Below are 20,582 nucleotides of genomic sequence, written 5' to 3' on the forward strand. Positions count from 1 at the left end.
ATGTCCCTCTAGTATTTCAAGGTTCAAAGCTCTCCTCCTACCTAACTACAGAGAGACTTTAATTTATTATGGCCTAGTTTTCTCTCACTGTAAATCTTCAACATAGTGGTATAACAAGTGTGTGATTTGTTGGTCAACAGTACAGGTTTTGCCACTTCAACTCACTGCTGTGCAACAGCAGGACTATGACACAGAGAGACAAATCTGCAGAACTGTCTGGTCAGCTTCATCAGCACAGAAGCTTAGACACATTTGTGTGCTTCCAAAGTGACATAATTGGTATTTGGCTTTTATTCCTCTTAGATAGCACAAAAATTCTCAATCTAACAGCCAATATCAGCTGTAGCAATTTTGTCCTTTGTGGGAAAAAAACAGGGAAGACCAAACCATAACCCCACATGACAAATTACTACTTTAGTCATTTGTGGGTTTATTTTGAAATGTAAACTCTGAGGCAGGGCAAATGGAGAGGAATGCGAAAGACAAATAGCTTCTAACCAGTGGAGATATCCAGGGCCTCATACAAACTGCATGCATCAGTTTACAGCAGTGTGGAACCACATCCAATGCTTTTAGCCAGGACTTTGTCTGGTTTTTAAATGGACTTGAGCACTCTCTATACTGTTTTCTTGTCCACAGCTCTCTGTGGGCAGTATTTTCAACAAGGAAGGGTCCTCCTGCTTCAGGCACACAGGCAACATCCCACAACTAATGAACAAGAACAATTACAGCAATGAACTGCTTTCAGCTTTTTGATTGACTGCTCCTCAATCCTGCTGCTGTGATCATAGCCCATGCCAGCTGGGGTTGTTCAGCTTGGAGAGAAGGAGACTTGAGGTGGTACCTTATCGCTCTCTACAACTACCTGAAAGGAGGCTGTGGTGAGGTGGAGGTCGGTTTCTACTCCCAGGTAACAAGTGACACGAGAAGAGAAAACGGCCTCAAGTCGCATCAGGGGAGGTTTAGATTGGATCCTAGCAAAGATTTCTTCACTGAAAGGGTTGTCAAGCACTAGAACACACTGCCCAGGGAAGTGGCTGAGTCACCATCTCTCAATTAAAAGACACGTAGATGTGGTGCTAAGGGACATGGCTTAGGGGTGGAGTTGGCAGTGTTAAGTTTATGATTGGATCTTACAGATCTTTTCCAACCTAAACGATTCTGTGATCTGACTATACAATGAGCTTGAGGCTGATTAAACACAGATGAGTGATTTTGAGACAAAATTATGAGATAACAGGTGCCAGAGGCTATCTGGACCTGACACTGAGTAAGAGTTTGCAACAATATCCAAAAATGAGCCTGTGAACGCTGTAAGGTGACTGGAAACTGTTGGTCCACCACTGGGGCTATGACCACATGCAGTTGTAGGCTTGCTGATAACAGAAATATGTCAACAGTTTGGCAAGATTTCAGAGAACAGGAGCAGGGTAAGGGGTTCCCTTGCAAGCTCTGGATGCTCAGGCTCTGTCCATGTCACTCTTGGCACTTTCTGTGAGTTTGGGACCTGAGGACCTTAAAAGGACTGAAGCAAATTCTTCCTTAGGCTATTTCTAGATACAGAGGAGCAGGTTTGCAGCAGTCAACCAGCTGACAGAAAGGCAGCAAAACTCAGCTCAAGCTCTTTTGCGGAAGAAAGTAATAAATTAACAGGTGAGAAGTACCCTGCTGTTCACACTTTTGGAAAACAGTAAGGGTCATCTCCATAAGTATGACAAAAAGTAGAGGAAAATGGAATAACATGAGACAGACAAGGTAATTAGAAAATAAATCCTGCTAGGATGCAGCATAAGAAGTCCCAGGAGTCCTGTTATTGAAGTACTTTAAAATAGAAGAGAGAAGAAAATGAGCAATCCTACACTGACAGAGTAGGGAACTGTAAATCTTCATCTTTGATTTCTATATAAAAATTCTGAAAATGAGTCCTTTATTCAAGGATTTTTGCCACAACTATTCTAATGCTACAATATGTTTTTTTTTGGTTGGCTATAAAAAGTAAAAGCTGAAGGATTTGTTCTGATGGGTCTAAGTTTAACTTCAAATACAGTTTCTTGGGTTTCTGTGGGGTGGAGTGTCCCTTTTCTAGGAAAAAAAAGGGAAAACTGTCCTTTATCTCTTACTTTTTTCCACCCCTCTGCTCCCACCTGTGTTCAGAATCTGGCTATTTAAGCTGGGTATTTAATTGGAATGTTTGTCTGCACAATGTTAGTAATTAAATCCATGAGCTTTGGCAGTCATATGAACTCAGCATTTTTTTTAATGAGAAATTATGTAATCATTTATAGTCCTAACTGCATCTGCCATTTAAATCTGTTTGTAGTACTTCTTACCATGGGTATGTTCATCCTGCATATATTTATATTGAATCACAAAAATATTTACCTCATTAACTTGTTCCCAGCATAGGAACAATGGATCCCTCATTCCCTCAAAGCAACTCTTAAAATTGTTTGAACTTTTAAAGTGGAATGAAACAACTCTCGAAGGGAAGACAGTATTTGAGTCACCATTCACAAAGAATTCAGTGCAGTGACTTTAAGCAGCAATCTCATACATTAGTATTCGTGAATTAAAAAACATTGTTAAACAGATAAACTTGCTCAAGAGCACTAAAAACTTTTAAAATTATTATACAATGAAATAAAAAAATGTTTTCATTAGAATTGTGTTTCGCTTAGACTATGGGGAATAGAAAATTCAGATTCAAAATTCAGATCCAAACTATTTCAGAACTTTTGTGAAGGTTTATGTTAAAACCTGTCTTCTGAATTGCCCAAGCAACATGTAAGCATATGGTCTCAAAATAGCTTTTTAAACAGCTTCTCACAGATTATACCAATATTCTAATTTATTTTTCTTCTCCATCTTCTTTGTACTCTCTATACTCTCTTTTACTATTTATAATAGACATGTTTTTGTTTTAATGTTTGAAGTTTGGCACCAGATAATAATTTCTAATAAGTGGATGAACTGAAAAAACCCATCTTGCTGAATGAGCCTGTATCCAGCAGCCATTAGCTGGGACATACACAAACAGGAATATCAACTGGTGATTTTGTCATGTGATCTCTTCCACTGCACATACAAATATAGAACATGACCATAAAAAGTAACAGAACATGCTCTCTACAAAGTAATTTATTGCAGTTGATGCTAGATTGGTATGCCAGCTGGAATTACCTTCCCAGCTCCTACTATTTTCACATATACAGATAATAAAGGCTGTGCACTGCAACAGATTCCAAATGAAAAAATATCAACGTTATTAACAAGATGCAAAACTCTGCAAAAGCAACTTTTAACAAGCTTAACTGTTTGAAAATGCTTGCTAGTGACTCATAGCAGGAGTCAGAGAGCTAAATGAATTCTAGGGCTTCATAGGAAAAAATACTGCTTTTTGTGCAATATACATTTCTCTCTTTGCTGAGCACAAAAAAAAATCAAGGATTATTATACATATAGGAGCTTTCTTTTTGTTTGAATTCCTTATTCATTAGTTTGTAAGCTGCAAGAGCTGAGCTAATTTATTTTTCCAGTGCATTCTCCCCTCCCTCTTTTTTTTTTTTAAAGGCACCATGTATGATATCCCAACATGACAGGAACTCAGTAAATCCCCTCAGTCTCCACACCGCTGTCTCTGAATGTCTACAAAGCTACTATGCCATAATCGCAACTCGCTGGCTCATTCACAGCTTTACATTATAAAGCAAACAGTCTAGACAGCTGAATGACAGAATTACTCTCTTTTCTCTTGCATTTATAGATATGCTGTCATCTTCATTTGCTTTTCTCTACTCTGTGCATTCTGATACACTAATGATTAGCTTTCCTGTTTGGATTCCACACTGACTCCGTGGCTCTAGGCTATAAATACAACCAGAGCCCAGATGACATCATGTCAATAAAGGTCCTGGGGAGCAGGGGGGAGGACCCCTACTTCTTTCCTTCTCCTGGTTAGCTGGTGGTAACCAGCTTTTTCAAAATGGTTAACCAATCTGGCTTTACAATGGGATATTTTTCCTCATTGACATGGACATATAAAAAGCCTAATGCCGAGAACCATCACTCTCTGCAGTGGGAAAAAAATGTTCAATTCGTGTAGAATAGGCAGCCTTCAATTATTTTCAGGTCTGTCCACCTGTGTGGATTGAATGTATCTGTGCAAGAAATATATGCAAAAAAGAGAAAAAGAATGAACAGCAATATGTGTTCGAATGCCTATAAAAGACATGTACCTAATAGTTTTTTAAAAAAAAAACTTAGGTAACTGGACTGGGTTTGTTCTCACTGAGAAAGAAACTTTAGTCTGTACTATTCCTGGTATTTTAACATTGGAATGATGTGTACACATATATCATGTGGCATTTCCTCAATGCTGAAAGATAGTTAAATGATAGAAGTGTACTTTCTTGCCTTCAATAAGTTGCAGAAACCTATGCAAGACTGATAATGTGCAACTAAGACTTACAGATACACATGGCAAGCTCTGGTAATGTTTATAACGAGGTTTTTATTATTTGGTGCTTTTCTTAATGTTTCTGTAACTGTCATTCTGGATTGCTGCAGAATCTCTTTTTACATCTATTCCTTTTTTTTTAACTTGCTTTGTTGCCATTTTTAAATGAAATTTCTAAACTTTACAGCTGAAAAAAATCTCAAAGCCTTGACTTGAGGTCAGAAAGTTGTAAAGGTAAGAGAGAATCCATTGCCATTCTTACTGGAAAAGCTGAGAAAATCACACTGATAGCACATCAGCTCAGTAGGCCAAACCATGACCTACAGCCTTTACCTGAACCAGAGCTGGGACAATCCCAACCCTTCAGAACATTGCATTACATTATGGGCCATTGGAAACTATTCACTGGGGAATATTTTACCTATGAGCATGGAGAGTTTTGTGGGCCACTGGGTCCAGTTGTATTCACAGCCAATATAAATGACTGCTTGAGGCCTGTACCAATGGGAATTTTGCCTGTTCTCTGTGAGTCATGACCCACTTTTACTCTCTCAGATCAGGGACAGCTGGAAAAACAACTGATCCCTTCTTGCTTGGAACACTAAATCTACAGTCCTGCCTGAAATATCCGTGCTTTCTTTCTTTTCCTTGAGTACCCTTGCCATTGAGACATACTGATTAGAAAAACTTTTAATTTGTGCCTCTAAGAACAATAGTGACATCAAAAAATCAATAATTTATATCATGTGCAGAGAGTTCTGATTTGAAAATAGGGAGTTTAATGCATTTTGTAGTGGGGAGCTAATGTAAAAAGGCTGAACCGAAGGCCATGGAGAGACTTCAAGTGAAGACTTCATTCTCTGCATACTCCAAGAAGGAAGGCTCGAGGGTGGTCCCACAGAAGGGCTACATGATTGCTATTCCCAGGAATGATGCAGTGCTATTGTCCCTGTGCCCTCTAGAAACTACAAACGAGATTTCATAACAACTCCACAGCTTCCCTGAGCTTTCTAGTTGTGAGGGGAGGATTTAAATAGTTGCCACTAAAGCAAGTATATAAATCAACTTGATAAAAGTGGTTTTTTTCATTTTCTTGACAAAACGTTTTGCCTTCCTTCCAGAATTGGCCTAACCTGGACCTCAGCTTGGCGAATACTGAGTCTACAGGCCAGTATTGATTTTTCTCTCACTGGCTTATACCCTGACTTTAATGTCTGTCATAGAGCATCCCTGGGGGGCTAGCAAAAAGCCATTCTATTCAATGGCATTTCCAGTTTCCAGAGAAACACTGATCCCACTTACAGCCACAAAGTGGAAACCTCTTTTGCTTTCTTTAACGATCTTATATGTATTAGTACAGAAAAGGTTCTTAACCCTGAACCATGGCTTTCTGATTATTACCATGCTTATAAAAGTGAAAGCAAGCCTCTAAGTGTGCTGTATAAATAACGTAACAAATAAAAGCAAATGCAGAACTCGATGACATAGAGGAACACAGGCTTTTAAATACGCTGCCTCTTGAAACTCTAGGTCACTTTCCTTACCTCTTGAGGCTCTTGACACTGAGATGCCAACACCAGGAAAGATCTCTGCGCTTGGAAAGCAGCACGTACCATCTCTGCCTGTAACAACAGGAGGAATACAAATTAAACCTTAGCCTGTAACCTCCAATGCTTCTTCTTGGCAGCTCAGAGTCAAGCGTGACAGCTCAAATCTTTCTTGCCGCTTCTCATCTAAATCACAGCAGAGTTGACTGGAAGTAATGTATTACAGTACTGACTTAGCTATAAATTTTTTTTTACATCTAAGATTAAGTTCCCTATATTTCTCAGATAGGAAATACAGTGAGTTGATATGCAGGCTTTTGGTTATAATTTCTAAGATTAGTCACAGAAGGACTTAATTTTAACACTTCAGAGGATGTCTAGGCATTTTAATGGTGATGCTTACACCCAAGTGCAGGGTAAGAACTTATTACCACTGTGAACAGCAACCTGCAAACTTTCTGTTGAACTGGAACTTAAGCTGTAGTGCTGTTTGAGAAGAGTTGAGCTTGGCACATTTGCTGAGGGACTATAATTAATTCCTTGCCTGTCATCTGTAGGCAGACTCTAAGATTGATGGCTATGAGAGATTGTGGCTGAGGGTTTTTGGGCAGTTTTCCCTCACAGAACTCTAGAATTTGGGTACAGCATGTTTACATGCTACCAGTGGGGATGGGAGGTAAATCTCTATACTCCTGGGTGTTCCCTACTCATCAAATTTCTGGTCCTTTTTGTTCATTTGAACTCTACGCATTTTCTGTACATTCTGAATGATGTACATTCTGATTAGAATCAGAATTTCAGTATTCCTATACCTCATCCAGGTAGATGAGCAGTGACTATGAGAAAGCATTACTGGTATAGAAAAGAACGATTCATAGCTAGTGTATATTGCTAAATAAAGATCAAACCAAACCAAATGCTGTTAAGTTAATCTAATATGAATAGGTACATTTATAATCACTTTGTGAAAGGGTGGGGAAGCTCATGCTGGTTTTCCTTGGGGTTTTTTCAATCTCAAAAGAAAACAAGGAAATATACAGGCCTATATGGATGCATCTTAAAATACATAAAAGTCAGGAAATTTGAAGTTGTAGAAAAGTAAAACAGCCAAATTGTGTTTATTCATCTTAAAATGTGATGGCATGAATAAAACATGATCTGTTAGGATGAAAATCAGTACATGGAAGATGGTAAAAGAGACCCAACTTGGACAGTATTTGAGAGAAGGGGATAATATGGTCTGACAGGCTGAGATTTGGAAGGGTCTAATCATCTCTATAAATAGATAGAGAAATAAATAATAAGGGAACTTGTATGAGCATAGGAGACTTAAATTTTCCAGAGAGAGACATAAATACCATCAATAATAGCAAGGTTTAGATATTCTTAGACATTTCAGATGACTGACTTTTTGGTACAGAAATTCATAAAACAACAAGGTGTGGGTTATTTTAAGCTTGGGGGGGGTTGTGAGTGTGTGAAGAGAACCTTGTAGAACAGCTGAGCAAAAACTGATGCTCCTGGGGAGGAAGTCATTATGAATGAATTCAGAGCTTCTTAATTTGCAAGATGGACAAAAATAAACCTATAGCTAAGGCCTGGTACAAGGCAAAATTTTAGAAAATAGAAAAATCAGTGAAAGAACATGATTGGTCTGAGGACCTTAATGATTTGAATGCAGGAAAGGATGGATTTACATTAAGAATGGAAATAATCTATGTGTGCTAGGCAGGAGGGGGAAATTGTAGGAAAGAGCTAGAGTCTCTGAATGAATAAATAACTAAAGCAACATACTAAGAATAGATACAAGACCTCCAAAGAGTGAGAAGAAGCCTTGATTATAAGGAGAATTCTTCTGCATGCATTATAATATGTACAAGCAAAGGAATGATGGATAAAGGTCTTATTGAACTGTACCTTGCACAGAAAAGCAAAACAAAGCCATATTATTTTTAACTACTGGAACAATAAATAAAGCAATGAAGTAGGGCCATGATACTGATCTGAAGGGTAAGCTGGGCATGTCTACATTATTTTTAATGTACAGCTTACCTGTTGTTGAATAAATGCTTTTCTCTAATTTCAAGGAACTGATGTACACAAAGATATTGAAAGGATAGCCAAGGAGAATGGTGATAAATCAATGGGAATTAGATCACTTGAAAGAGAAGTCAAATATATGTAGCTTAGTGTGACAAAATCATTGGGTCCATATTATTTTTTTTTCTAGAGTACTGAAGACACTGACAGATGGAAGAACAAGTAGAAAAGATTTTAAATATATATCATTTGGAGATGGTACTAGATGACAGAAGTATGCAATGACGAATTGGGCAAATATGCCCAAGAAAAAGGGGGGAAAAGTATGTCAAGTGATATCATTGCTGTTAGTTTGACCTCAGCACCATGAACATTTAAACCAGATTTGAAACAAGTCATTAAAAACACATATGAATATTAAAAATGGGAGAATTTACAATGACATCATCTGTGTTTAAAATCATTACTTTGTTTCTTAGAAAAGGATAATGTGTCAGATCTTGTATATTTAGATATCATATAAAACACTTATTGTACTCATAGGAAACTCATACTTTGAGTGGCAGTGATGCAAACTAGTATTAAAATTATTCAGTTGGATAAGAAGCTGGATAAATAGAGGCAATAATAGTGTTTATTAGAGGTGGTGTTATTTGAGAGGAGGAAAGTTGCTAGTTGTGTTTCTCAGAGATTAGCTTTAGGAGCAATCAATATGGTTATTAGTGTCCTAACAGGAAGAATTAGGTGTACACTCATAAAATTCATAGGAAACACAAAGTTAGGAGGTTTTAACATGGTCAAGAAGGACTAACTCATCACTTGAGAAGGGTAAGATGATTCTGTTGGCACAGGTAATATGAATTGGATAAAATTTAGCAGTCCTCCCTTGCTGCCCCTTCTAGGTGTAAACATGGAACTGGTTAATTGGAAACACCGAAGACTGGAAAACACAAGTGTAAAAGCCAGGAGGGTGGCTTTGTGAAAAGAGCTTATGCAGTTCTACAGTGGATGTAGCAAAGTATTTTCAGTAAAGCTACAGAAGTGTTAGTACTATTGGAGAGAACCTCCTCTGGAATTCTGTGCAAAGCATTATTCACCTGTGTTAAAAATGATGAGTTTAAATCAGAATTGACACAGAGACAACCTACTTGTTTAGAGCAGTAAGTATCTGTCATACAAAGATAAATTTTCAGTTTCACTTGTTTTGCTTAGCAACAGAGTGGCTGAGGAATATGAGGATTCTTTCTCATAGACAATGTAAATAATAGAGAATGAAGAAAAGGTCTGAAAACTGGGTCATAAGTAAACATAGTCTCAAATTTAGAAGCTTTCCAACAATCCAAAAAGTGAAGTTCAGAAGAGACCTTTCAAATTCCTATAAAGAGGTAGAATTATTTTAAGAGAGCGCTTTAGATGTTGATCAAACAGATAATAAACATGAGTAAAGAGTCCTTAGATATTGAAAGTTAAGATTGTTTATTGAGTTCTTGAACATATACTGAGCTGTAACATCAGTGAGGTTTGAAAAATGTGCCTGGCACTTTGTTTGCACTGCATTAAACACATGCATTTGGTATCCCAGTGGTCGCTCAAGGAGGCCAAGCAGGAATTTTTTCTCCACTCAGAGCATATAGTAACAATTGGTTTCTCGTCTGATTGTTCATCACTTTCTGAAGTACTGGAATTTGGTCAGAGCTGGAGACAAGACTGTTGGATGACATACACTGATGTTCCTAAAAGACTGGTATTCCTTGAGTATGCCTTGACATGTTTCTTGCTTGGCTGACAGATGTGAAAACTATGGTTGGATGTGGAATCAGGATGCACTTTTCCTCCAGACTTGTATTACTCCTTCTCCACTATTGCAAAGTGTGACCAAGGCCACTTTCTCAAAATGTCTAGGAGCTGTCTTTAAGAAATATTCTGCTACTGAAGACACCCAAGCCAATGGTAACATTCTTTTGAGTTACATGTGGTACATTTAAAGGGTGACTTTTTGCACTTTTTTCATTATCCGAAATTTATTACAAGATGTTGGAAGCATTCAGTGGTCAGTGGACTAGATAATGATTGCAAGGCTTGTGCTGTATGCCCAAAATTTATACAGTCCTAAAAGCTTATAAGTGTGTAGGGATCAGAGGAGTCACATCTCTCACCTCTGAATTTAAATCTTAATCAAAGGATCATGCTAACACAGTATTTGCATTTTACAAGAAGAATTTTATGAGACCTGCCACAGTTACTTCCTCCTTTCTGCAACAGCTTTAAAAATAGCTTTCAGAGTTTCACTGTTTCTGAGCATGAAGTACTTCTTTCCATGCATCCCATCAAAGTACTAGAAGAGCTTCTTCTCGTTAAGAATGCATTAGTTCAGTCCATCACCATTCCAGTTCTTTCTTATAGTCTTTGAAACGTGACACTTCATTGCTACCTCCTTCTGCTTAGTAGGCAGGCTGTGTAACTAAGCAGAGAGCACTACACTTTTAGAGGGAGATGACACTTTCATTAGACCCCCATACCCATACTCACTAATGAGTGAAAATGGAGCAGGGAGGATTTTTCTCAACAGCTTGTGCAGCTCAGCCAAAAACTGCCACAGAACAAATCAGCTGAAACTCATTCAGTTATACTGATTTACAGTAATGAAGCCTGAGTGTCAAAAATGCATAGGAATCATGAGCAAATTTATCACAGTAGAGTAGACCACAAACTCGCACACATCTGTCTGCAGACAAAAATGCGCAAATTTTGGAGGAACAGATAACTAACATCTGAAAACTCTGGGTAATCCTTTTGGCATTCTTGGTATTATACATGGACACATCAATCATCAAACAGATCCCTCAGATGAGGAAGGAAGCAAGTTCATTAAAGCATTTCCTACTCTGCTTTTAGCAGTCTGTACCAGAGGTTGGAGGAGATCGCTGTGATACTGGACCTGAATGCCAGGACCATGTGGCATTCCATACACCACCTCAATTTCCCCACCAGTAAATTGTGGAATAAGGCATCTTAATCCTTTACTTCACGTGTGTTTGACAGCTGACTTAGGTGACTGATACGGCTGGAAGAGCTGAAGTCTGACACGTATGCCATGAGAGCCCAATTCCATGCCTGTGGAAACCTGTGGCAGTGACCCCTCTGTCACCATTGCAGTAGCAACACAGACAGGCCTCTTCCCAGTTAAGCCTCCAGAAGTTAATGGAGGAATCATACTTACTTACAAATCACCTTTTTAATAGCAACTGGTTTAACCTTTTCTGCCACAATACAATGCCAACTTCTGATATTTCCCAGAAGCCACTGCTTGAAAAATTGCCAGAGGCTCTGTGAGAGATGTTTAATGAAGACAATGCTTCTGACCTGTTTGAAGGAGCATGAGTACAGATTTCATCCAGACTTGCACTTTCAGATTGAGTAGATATAGATGCACTGAACTTGAAGCTTAAACTACCAGTTCGCTTTGGAAAACTGCAGTTCTCCGGAGCAGATGTGATTTTAGGATCTGTCTCTCATTTTCAATGTTCTATTCAATCTAAGTTGACCATCACTATGGTATCCAAGCAACAGAAAATATAAATATTATTTATGTGACAACAGCTTGGCAAACTACAAGAACAAACAGGCACATGCATTCAGATCAAGTTACATGTAAATTCAGTATTTGAAAAAATAATAAAACTAAATAGAAGTAAGAGAAACAAACATAGGATTTCCTAATGACATTCAGTCATGAAAATTACCCTATTGACCTCATAATATTAAATTTGTCAAATGCTATTGTATTTAATACCGTATTTCCTCAGAGTCATAGCACTGAAAAGCACAATGTAAATATCAGAATCCCCTGGACTTCTGTTGTTGGAGAATACTACGCATCTGTGTATATATATATATATATATATATACACATGCTAACTTTAACAGGGATAATTTGCAAATCAAAATACAGTTCTATATATTTTTGATTTCCAAAATATACTTAATGTCTTTATTCTGAAACAAAACAGTAAAGGGGATATGAGGGAATAGATCTGGGATTTAGTGATCCAGAGTTCTAAACGTAGTTTCCCCATAAATAATTTTGGGTCCTTTGTATCTAGCAAAAGACACAATGACTGACAGTAAATGACAACTACAGATTGAGCTTCCGTGTTTTGAGCAAAGACTCCAGCATTTCTCTAAAAGGGACAGCACTGCCAGAGGAAGAGAAACAGTTTATCTTTTACATTCTGCTTTCAAAAGCCTCTTCAAAGCAAAGTGGTAAAGTGGCTGGTGGCTTGAAGGGAGAGGAAAGAAATGGAAATAGAATGGAGTTTAGATTAAATATGGGGCTGCCATAGAAACTATTCAGGCCTGCTAAAGAGACAGTATTTATTTTGTACAGCTAATTGGCTGATACAGTTTTTTTAAAAACTGGACCAAGAGCTGAAGAGTTAGTGGCAGTTCTCCAAACAGAGAACTTTTTATACTGGAAAAGGAAAGAAAGAAAAAAACATGTCACCTTTCTCTTAACAGTCCATGCAGAAAAAAGGGTCAAAATTCAAGTTAAAATTGAAGTCAGAGGGAGATTTGCCACTGATTTTGATAGAGCCAGAAGTCACCTCAGATATTTTTTATTTTCAGACAGATACATTTGACTACTGCCAATCAGGTGTCCTCTGTTACTGGGGGTTTTTTTAGTGTTTTTTAGCCTCCATGGCTATGTCTATATTGGGGAATTTTTGTTAAAATTTCTCAGCATTGCTACTGCCTTTACAGTATCAGCCAGTGCTATCAATTGTATCAGTGTTGGTCTCTCTAGATGTTTGTATCTCCCAGTGTATTAAACACTGTGTCATGTAACTGTGCACAGTGCTAGTAAATATTACTTATTTGTTATTTAAGAGTAGCATCTGTATCTAGGTTCATTAACTTTACCTTTTAGTAAGTTTGACTTTGACTTAAACCACTCAGAGTTCTTATCTGGTGGAGCTCAAACCATACTGGTCATAAAGATCTTTCAGTGCTAATGACGTAAGACAGGTGGATAGAATTGTTTGGGGTAAATTGTTACTGCCATTTTACTTCTCCACATGAAACATGAACTGGACAGATGTACTGGAGTAAAGGGATATCTAAAGCCACAACAGTTGGTTTTACATTAATTACAATATTATTGCCTTGGGTAAACGGGTTCTGCATCTTTTGCACCAATAAAATTTGCCAGTGTTCCAGAATTGCCTCTAAACTCTCTCAGTCTTAAATGACGTGAATTTTTCTGATTGATCTCGAGGGACTGTTAACTTTAAAACCTAATGAATACTGTTAAAAATGTCAGCTTTGTTAAATAATTAATTATTAATATTGGTAGCAGAAGCAGTCAATTCATCTGTCACTGTTTCAAACACATATAAATATTTGGCTTTAGGGCCATTGTGGCTACTGATTATTGCCAAGTGAAGCAATAGGAGATCGTATTCACCAAAAATGTCTCAAATTACCTTTGCCATCCATTAGAGAGGAAGAACAAGTCCAGATCAAAGCTGTTGACCAGCAGATGCTCTCCTAAAGCTCAGGCTGCTTTTTTGTCTTCCAGATTCACAAACTCTTCATGAATATGTTTTTCAACAGCCAAAAATCTGCAACTCTCTTGACATCTGTTCATTTCAACTTTTACATGGAAGTTCCAAAACCAGATGTAATGCACTGATAGTTAGGGATTCCAGAAAATTCAGCATAGAAAAATACTGAGAACTCTATGTAAAAATAAATAGTCCACACATTAATGAAGATGCCTATTTACAGACTAAAGTAGTGGGGCTTTTTTTCAATACCTTTCTGAACAGTTTTGAAAATGTTCAAGAATTCAAGTTTGCCATTTACATTGCAGACTGCTGTCTTCTGCAAAGAGTCAGAAATATCTGCTAAGAGATTTCAAAGCTGTCTCACTGTACAGCACACATTTAAAAGCCTCAACATCAGTAGAAGTAAAAGATGCTGTTGGCACATTGCAACGTCTGATCTAGGTCTAAGCACCTAGTCCCTGGTGCTTATCTATAGACTGGACATGCCCAAAATGCTTTGTCAGCTGTGTGGGGATCTATGATAACATTTTCTGCCTTATAATGTGTAATTAGTGATAATCACAGAAACAAATGACTGATAAAAAAAGCCAAACATTTTAAAAACAAACATAAAAACATCATAAGAAGGAATTGCTTTTATACAGTGCAGAGGAAGCATCACTAAAATCTATATTAGGCCACTGTTGTTGGTTTTTCCAGTGGAAACAAATGTAACTAACATAATTATGTGAATATTCTTTGTATCACATGTCAAAGATTATGCAATAACAAAATGTAACATTTTTTTGTAATCAGTATTAGGGAGAGTAGCGGCACCCCAACCTGCACAGGCATTCGTGGAAGTTTACCACAGTCTTCTGAGAGAGCTCTTCTAGCTCTTTATGCTGACTAGCCTATAAAAGCAAACAGGTTTCTCAAAGAGAGGTGAGAAAGGAAATCCATCTATACATTAAAGTTTCGCACACTTTCAAATTTTCTAGTTTCTACTATTACTTGGAGCTACAGTCTGTATCTCTGAAGGTGTGCATTACTTCTTTAAATAAACGGGAGCCACATACCATGTACTGAAGAATGAAGTCCAAGCTTTGGTTATTATTAAGATCAACAGTTTTAAAATTCAGGTCCCTTTTTTTTTCCTCATGGACATCTGAGCTCAGAATCCTTTGGAGGACCTGTTTGTCTGTGTTAAGGAACTATTTGTGGAAAGACCTCATTTCCCTGAGGAAAAGCAAACCTACATTTCCTCCATGGAACATATTCTGTAAACCAGCACATTGGAGACCCACAGGTCTCACTGTGATCTGTACAAACAACCTTTTGCTGCACTGGCTGCAGGCACTCTGGTTATTTCTCTGATGGGCTGTTTTGCCCCTGAGGCCTGTTGTTAAGCAGCCCCACTCCCTATCCCCAGATATTCTGTCAGAAGCCCTTCTCAGTGAAGACCCAAATCCATGCTGAGGAAATTTCAGAAAAGACCTTATGATTTCACAGGTTTTAGGAGGTCATTAGTGTGTCCCCAGTTTAATACATACAAGTTCTAAGCAGTTCAGATGCGTATCTCTGTAAATTAAAAAGATTACAGCACTTGTCCTAAATATTCTTCTAGCACTGATCACTGAGCACTCGACTGAGGAACAGATTTCTTGACTTTCTCTGTGTGACAAATACCAAATTGCCTGATACAAAGACTGGAGACTCATTCATTTCTAAGAAATTGTACTAACTTTAGAGAGAAAGTTTGGACAAACAGATTCTTATATTGAAAAGACTGTTCTGCCTCTCATGCACTTCAAGACAACTGGTGACATTGTCCACGCACCTCATTCTTCATGTAGTCCCACTGAGCTCCCCAGAAGTAACTCAAAGGCTCACAGTGCCAAACCTGTCTCCTTGTAAATTCACTTCCACTTTTATTGCCTTAGAAGAATCCCAGGCCCCAATCAAAATTTGCTAACACGGAAATAAGTTCAAAACTTAAACCTCAGACATCTATAATAATTTTTAATATTTCTTCCCACCTGAACTATGTTTCTCTTTTCAGAGGTGTTAAATATCAAAAGCCTGTGTGTACTTGTAGAGGGAGCCTCAGCCCCTCTGAAAGGCAAGGTGCTTACCTATGGTACACAGTGATATGATTGAAAATCAGATCTGAACTAAGGTGGTTTTTTAAACAGAACATATATTAAAGCAACAAGGAAGAAATATGTCAGCCTCAAAGATCTATCTAAAAATCCTTAATGAATCTTTTCATTGTATCTCTGGGGTTTAGAATAAAACATACAATTAAACTTATGAAACTATGTAGCAATACTTAAACTGCTTTGTAGTTCAGATTAATTGTGGAAATATATAGTTCAATTTCTGGATGCCAATAGACTAAAAGAAGTTAGCAGTGACAGTGACATGGTTTAATCTATTCTAATGGACTCCTCAATATTCACAAATGTGAATATATTGATCATGCAATTCATACGGGATAAAAAGAGGCAATGCACATTTGTGGCCACATTATACCCTCATCACTCCTGACAGCACTCCCAGCTTATTTAAAACAACATTCAAACCGCACACTGGTTTCCCTTGTGGCTTAATTCTCATTATTCACTGAACTCCTTTTTACTAGAAACTGACTGAAGAGCCAGATTCTGAGCTCATTGTTTGGTTTTTTGCTGACTACAATGAACAGCCTTCTCAGTTTCCAAGCCCAGCATTTCTATACACTCAAAACTGTTGCAAACCCCAACTAGCAAAATAAAACCAGGTCAGGGATGGGGAGGCAGATGAGTGAAAAGAGTGTGCACGTGCTCTTCAGAAAGAATGAGACTGAAAATTAATAAAAGACTTGCTCAGAGCCTGTAGCAACAAATGACATCAATCAAGCATGTGAGATGTGTGTCCCAAAACAGAAAAAAAATGGGGGGGGGGGGGGGAAGAGCATTCATGGGTGTATATTTCTCAGCTTGAAACAAATGGATTTATAAAATTTTACTACTCCAACTTGTAAAATCATAATTCTTCACAAGAAAAATAAGAACCATGAGCACCAGTAAAAAGAATTTTCAGTCACAAGACATTCATGCTGATGACAATTGTAAGGATACTGTCTTGATTTTTCTAATGGATCTTTTCTTGGTTTTATAACTCCTCTGTCTTGTTTTTTCTGGTGGATGGAGATAGTGTAATTTGCCAGTGGTTCACTGAAAATTACTGTTGTGAGAACCACATACCTCACTGTTCTGAGGCCAAGTGCCTGAGATGACTGGACCTATGCCCTCTAAATCCTAGCTGTTTTGAATCAGAGGGAAAAGTAAAGGTCCCTTTACCTTATCAAGGCTTCCTCATGGACTTTGCCAACTCCACGTCTCCAATCCTCCCTACCAAGTTTCTCCTGACTTTATGCTAGCAAGTGTCCTACACAATGGCTTTGCAACAGGCTCGTGGAGACCCTCTCACACTGTACTTGAGGCTGTGAGTGCAGCTGGTCCACATATTAAAGCTATCTGTCATTTAGCTAGCTTATTTAGCCATGTAATTTTATCACTTTATGATTTTTGGTTAAGCTGATGCAGTGGCTTTCAACTGCCTCTAGTCTACACCTAATTCTCCTGGAAAATCACCAAGAAAAAGTGGTTTCCTGCCAGTTGACTTGCATTTGCTCTTAAAGGTCTTCAAGGAAAAAATTTTAGAGGACAGCAAAACTAGCATGAGTTAAGCATATGATCAGTTCTGATTTTGACTTCAAGTGGTTGAAAATATAATGTATACCTTGATTAATTGCTGCACTCATTAGTTAAATTAATTGGTAAAACATGGACCTTAAATCTATTATGCTGAATTCATCTGGTCAATTAAAAAGCCCTTCACAATCAGAATTTTTTTTCCATATGAGCAAGTTATCTAACATTTTCTTGGACAAACATGATGGATTTTTCTTTGGTTTCTCACTGCATATAAGGTTTCCCACACAAATCATTTGGATACCTTTTCTCGTATCCTTGGGATATCAGAAAATGCCATTGTACTGGGTAAACACACACAGATATAATCCCTGCTTTTAGGCGGCAACCATTTTATACCTTGGTCTAAAATGGTCCCTGATCAACTGCACTACTTTGAAATCAACTACTCATGAGTTTAGTCAGGAACTACTCCATATGCAAAGAAGCCCCATGAAAACAGGTTATGAAGAACTCTTGACAGCATTGAGTGTTTGTGTTTCTGATTTCTTATGTTTCTGACTGAGAAAATGCCATATGGAATGTTCTCATTATATATTCCCACCACCACCTCCCTAAATTTATAGGTATATGTTTTTCATGCCAGCAATACACAACTAAATGCCCAGTACTGGCCACCACGGTGTTGTATTTTGTCTCCTCCTTGCCTTTTTAAATAATAGGAAAAGCAAGTGGTACTTACTGCAATGTCATTGTCAAGAAACTGATCCAGCTCCCATCAAAATGAATGGAAAAACTCCCACTCTTTCAGGGGGTGTTGTTCCAGACTCACAATGGACAGGTTCCTCACGATAAGGAGCCATCTTTATACCCAACCAGGTGTCTTACAGTCAGACAGACGCAACCATGTCTGCACACCCATTACACCTGACCCAATAAATCCTGCCTGTTTTGAAAGACAGATTCAATCCCTAGACCACACCAGTAGTAGTCCTTTGGAACAGAGCAATCAAAGGTTGTAAAACTCCTGAAAATGTTACTTTTTTCTGGGTTAGGCACCTGGCTACATTGCGTATAATGCATTTCCACCTTTCTTATCCTATTCAAGTGAACATTCTTTATTGCTTAGGTTATGAAGGATCTCGTAGTACATATACAGGGTGAGAAATACAGCTGAATTAGCATTACAAAATCAACTTTAACACTGATAGATTTCCAAGGTTGCTTTTTTTGGTCAATGATGTCATTTTATTTTCAATTTTATTGGACAGCACTACCGTTTTCTACGCTTAGTCTCTTTCTTTCAGCTGACTGCACTTTATATGCTGTAAAAAATGTTTGTCTTCTTATTCTTTTTTTATGTATTGTCATATGTTTTTCCCAGTCCTGCAGCAGCTACTTGGTTTGGTGTTTATTTCATGTAGCAGAAAATACCTATCACAGAAATGCAAAGGCAGCCTGACAACAAGCTTCTCTCTGGGCATGTTGACATCATCCTCCTCTCTGAGCTCTAATTCAACTTTCAACACAATGCCTAAAACCACACAGCCTCTGAGCACAAAGGATGAACACGAGAGTACACTTGTGCATTCTGTTGCCCTGTAAGCAAATTGCCTTGTTAATGAGGAATCAGTCAAATAATGGCTTTGATAGTCTGCATTTAGATTAGCTAAGATAAAGTGCAAAAGTGGTTTTTTTTGGTGTAGCACAGACAGCAGCACATCCTGTTCAAAGTTTGGGGCTATGAATGTCATTGACTAATTCTTTGACATCTGTCATATGAAAAGGCACCGTGCAGCTATTTCATGTGTCATAAATACTCTTTGGAAAAAAAGAGGCAGCTAGGATTTTTTAACTTCACTGATAGGCCAAACTGGAGCAGCACTTTGCAAAGTGTATATATACCTCATAAAAGACATCTCCTCATTTCAGCTGTATATATTTGCATGGACTATACCGGGAAGAAGAAGAGAAAAATGTCATTGCTTTCACATAATAGATAAGGAAAAGAAATTCTGTGGGTATGTGCACAAGACCAACGTTTGTGGGGTGAATACTGCTTTCTCTGCTCATCAAGAAAAGAAATCAGTGCATGCACAGAAAGAACCCCTGTAGATTGGATAATGTGCTATGAATTGGTTCTCTGTGCTACCTTGTTTGTGTAGTCATACATGTAATGAATTGCATATCAACTTTCTCCCGATAAGTGAGCAAGAGAACCAACAGCCATTTCATTTCTGAATGTTCCAAGGTGGTTGCTTCTCTGAGCTCTGCATTTCAGCAGCTGCAAGCTGATGGAAGAGAGGAGGGAAAAGGCATCCGTATTTTTTAAAGTTTTCCATTCCAAGCTAAATAGCTTGGATGAGAGAAGAGGGAACATAACTGAATCACACAGACAATCTGTTCTTTCAACTGGTGGGGTTGGTAGGTTAAAAGGTTTTTACAAATAAACAAGTAAAAGAAAGGCAAGTATTAGCTTATGTTTTTGACAGAAGGCTGTAATTATGCTCTGCTCTGTCCCACATAAAATACTAAAATATGGAAATGTTACATTATCTATCTTTCTTTTATAGAACTAGTACATTCTCTTCTTATCGTGATGTCTGATCTGGTACATTATTCAAACTCAAGCCAAAGTATTCCACCACTTGAGTTATCACTTAAACAAAAACAACGTGAAGAAGCTCATAATAAACACATCACAAAAACCTGCTCCTTGGCCTTCTAAAATTTTGCTTTGACAAGAAGAAGAGCCCATCAAACCTGCTTGACCAGCTTCCTCACTGGGACACAATCTGAAGGTAGACCATGTCTTCCACAAGCAGCTCTTTGTCATCCTTGGCACATTTTCTGCAGTGCTGGATGCAGGTGGGCAAAGCGACGGGACTGTACTCTCAGCTGGGCAGAAGAGAACTGTTTTATACTGATTTTGAATTTCCCTCATTCTGACAGAAGAACGGTTTGGTGTTGGCACATACGGTGAGTCAGATTCAGGGCTGTTATAACCTTAATAGTTGGTGACAGCTTCCTCTCACTGGTATGTCAGGCCAAAGACACCTGCTTGGTAGCAGTCCTGCCACACTAACTGTTAGTCACTGACTTCACATGCTCTATTAGTTACGACATGGACAGCAGAAAGTGGCTCCATAAAATTTGTGCCTGTAGGGGACTTTGTATTTCATAGAAATATCCATATAATCACTGGATCTTTATTCCCCAGTGACAGGACAGGGAAAGCATCTCAGCTGTTTAGGGTAATTTGTTTTAAATAGACTATGTAAAAACCCTAGTCATT

The 20,582-nt window shown here is 38.1% G+C and overlaps 1 protein-coding gene across 3 annotated transcripts in view; it reads right to left on the reverse strand.

Moving 5' to 3' along the window:
- Nucleotides 1–20,582, reverse strand: part of CAP2 (cyclase associated actin cytoskeleton regulatory protein 2) — a 67,465-nt gene that overhangs the window by 29,031 nt on the left and 17,852 nt on the right. For all 3 annotated transcript variants that reach the window (XM_032709483.1, XM_032709553.1, XM_032709629.1), the window contains one exon: nucleotides 6,001–6,078. In XM_032709483.1, coding sequence (XP_032565374.1) covers nucleotides 6,001–6,078 — 78 coding nt within the window. The remainder of the gene's footprint in view (nucleotides 1–6,000; nucleotides 6,079–20,582) is intronic.

This window comes from Chiroxiphia lanceolata, chromosome 1, assembly GCF_009829145.1.
Source record: "Chiroxiphia lanceolata isolate bChiLan1 chromosome 1, bChiLan1.pri, whole genome shotgun sequence".
Lineage (NCBI taxonomy): Eukaryota > Metazoa > Chordata > Aves > Passeriformes > Pipridae > Chiroxiphia > Chiroxiphia lanceolata.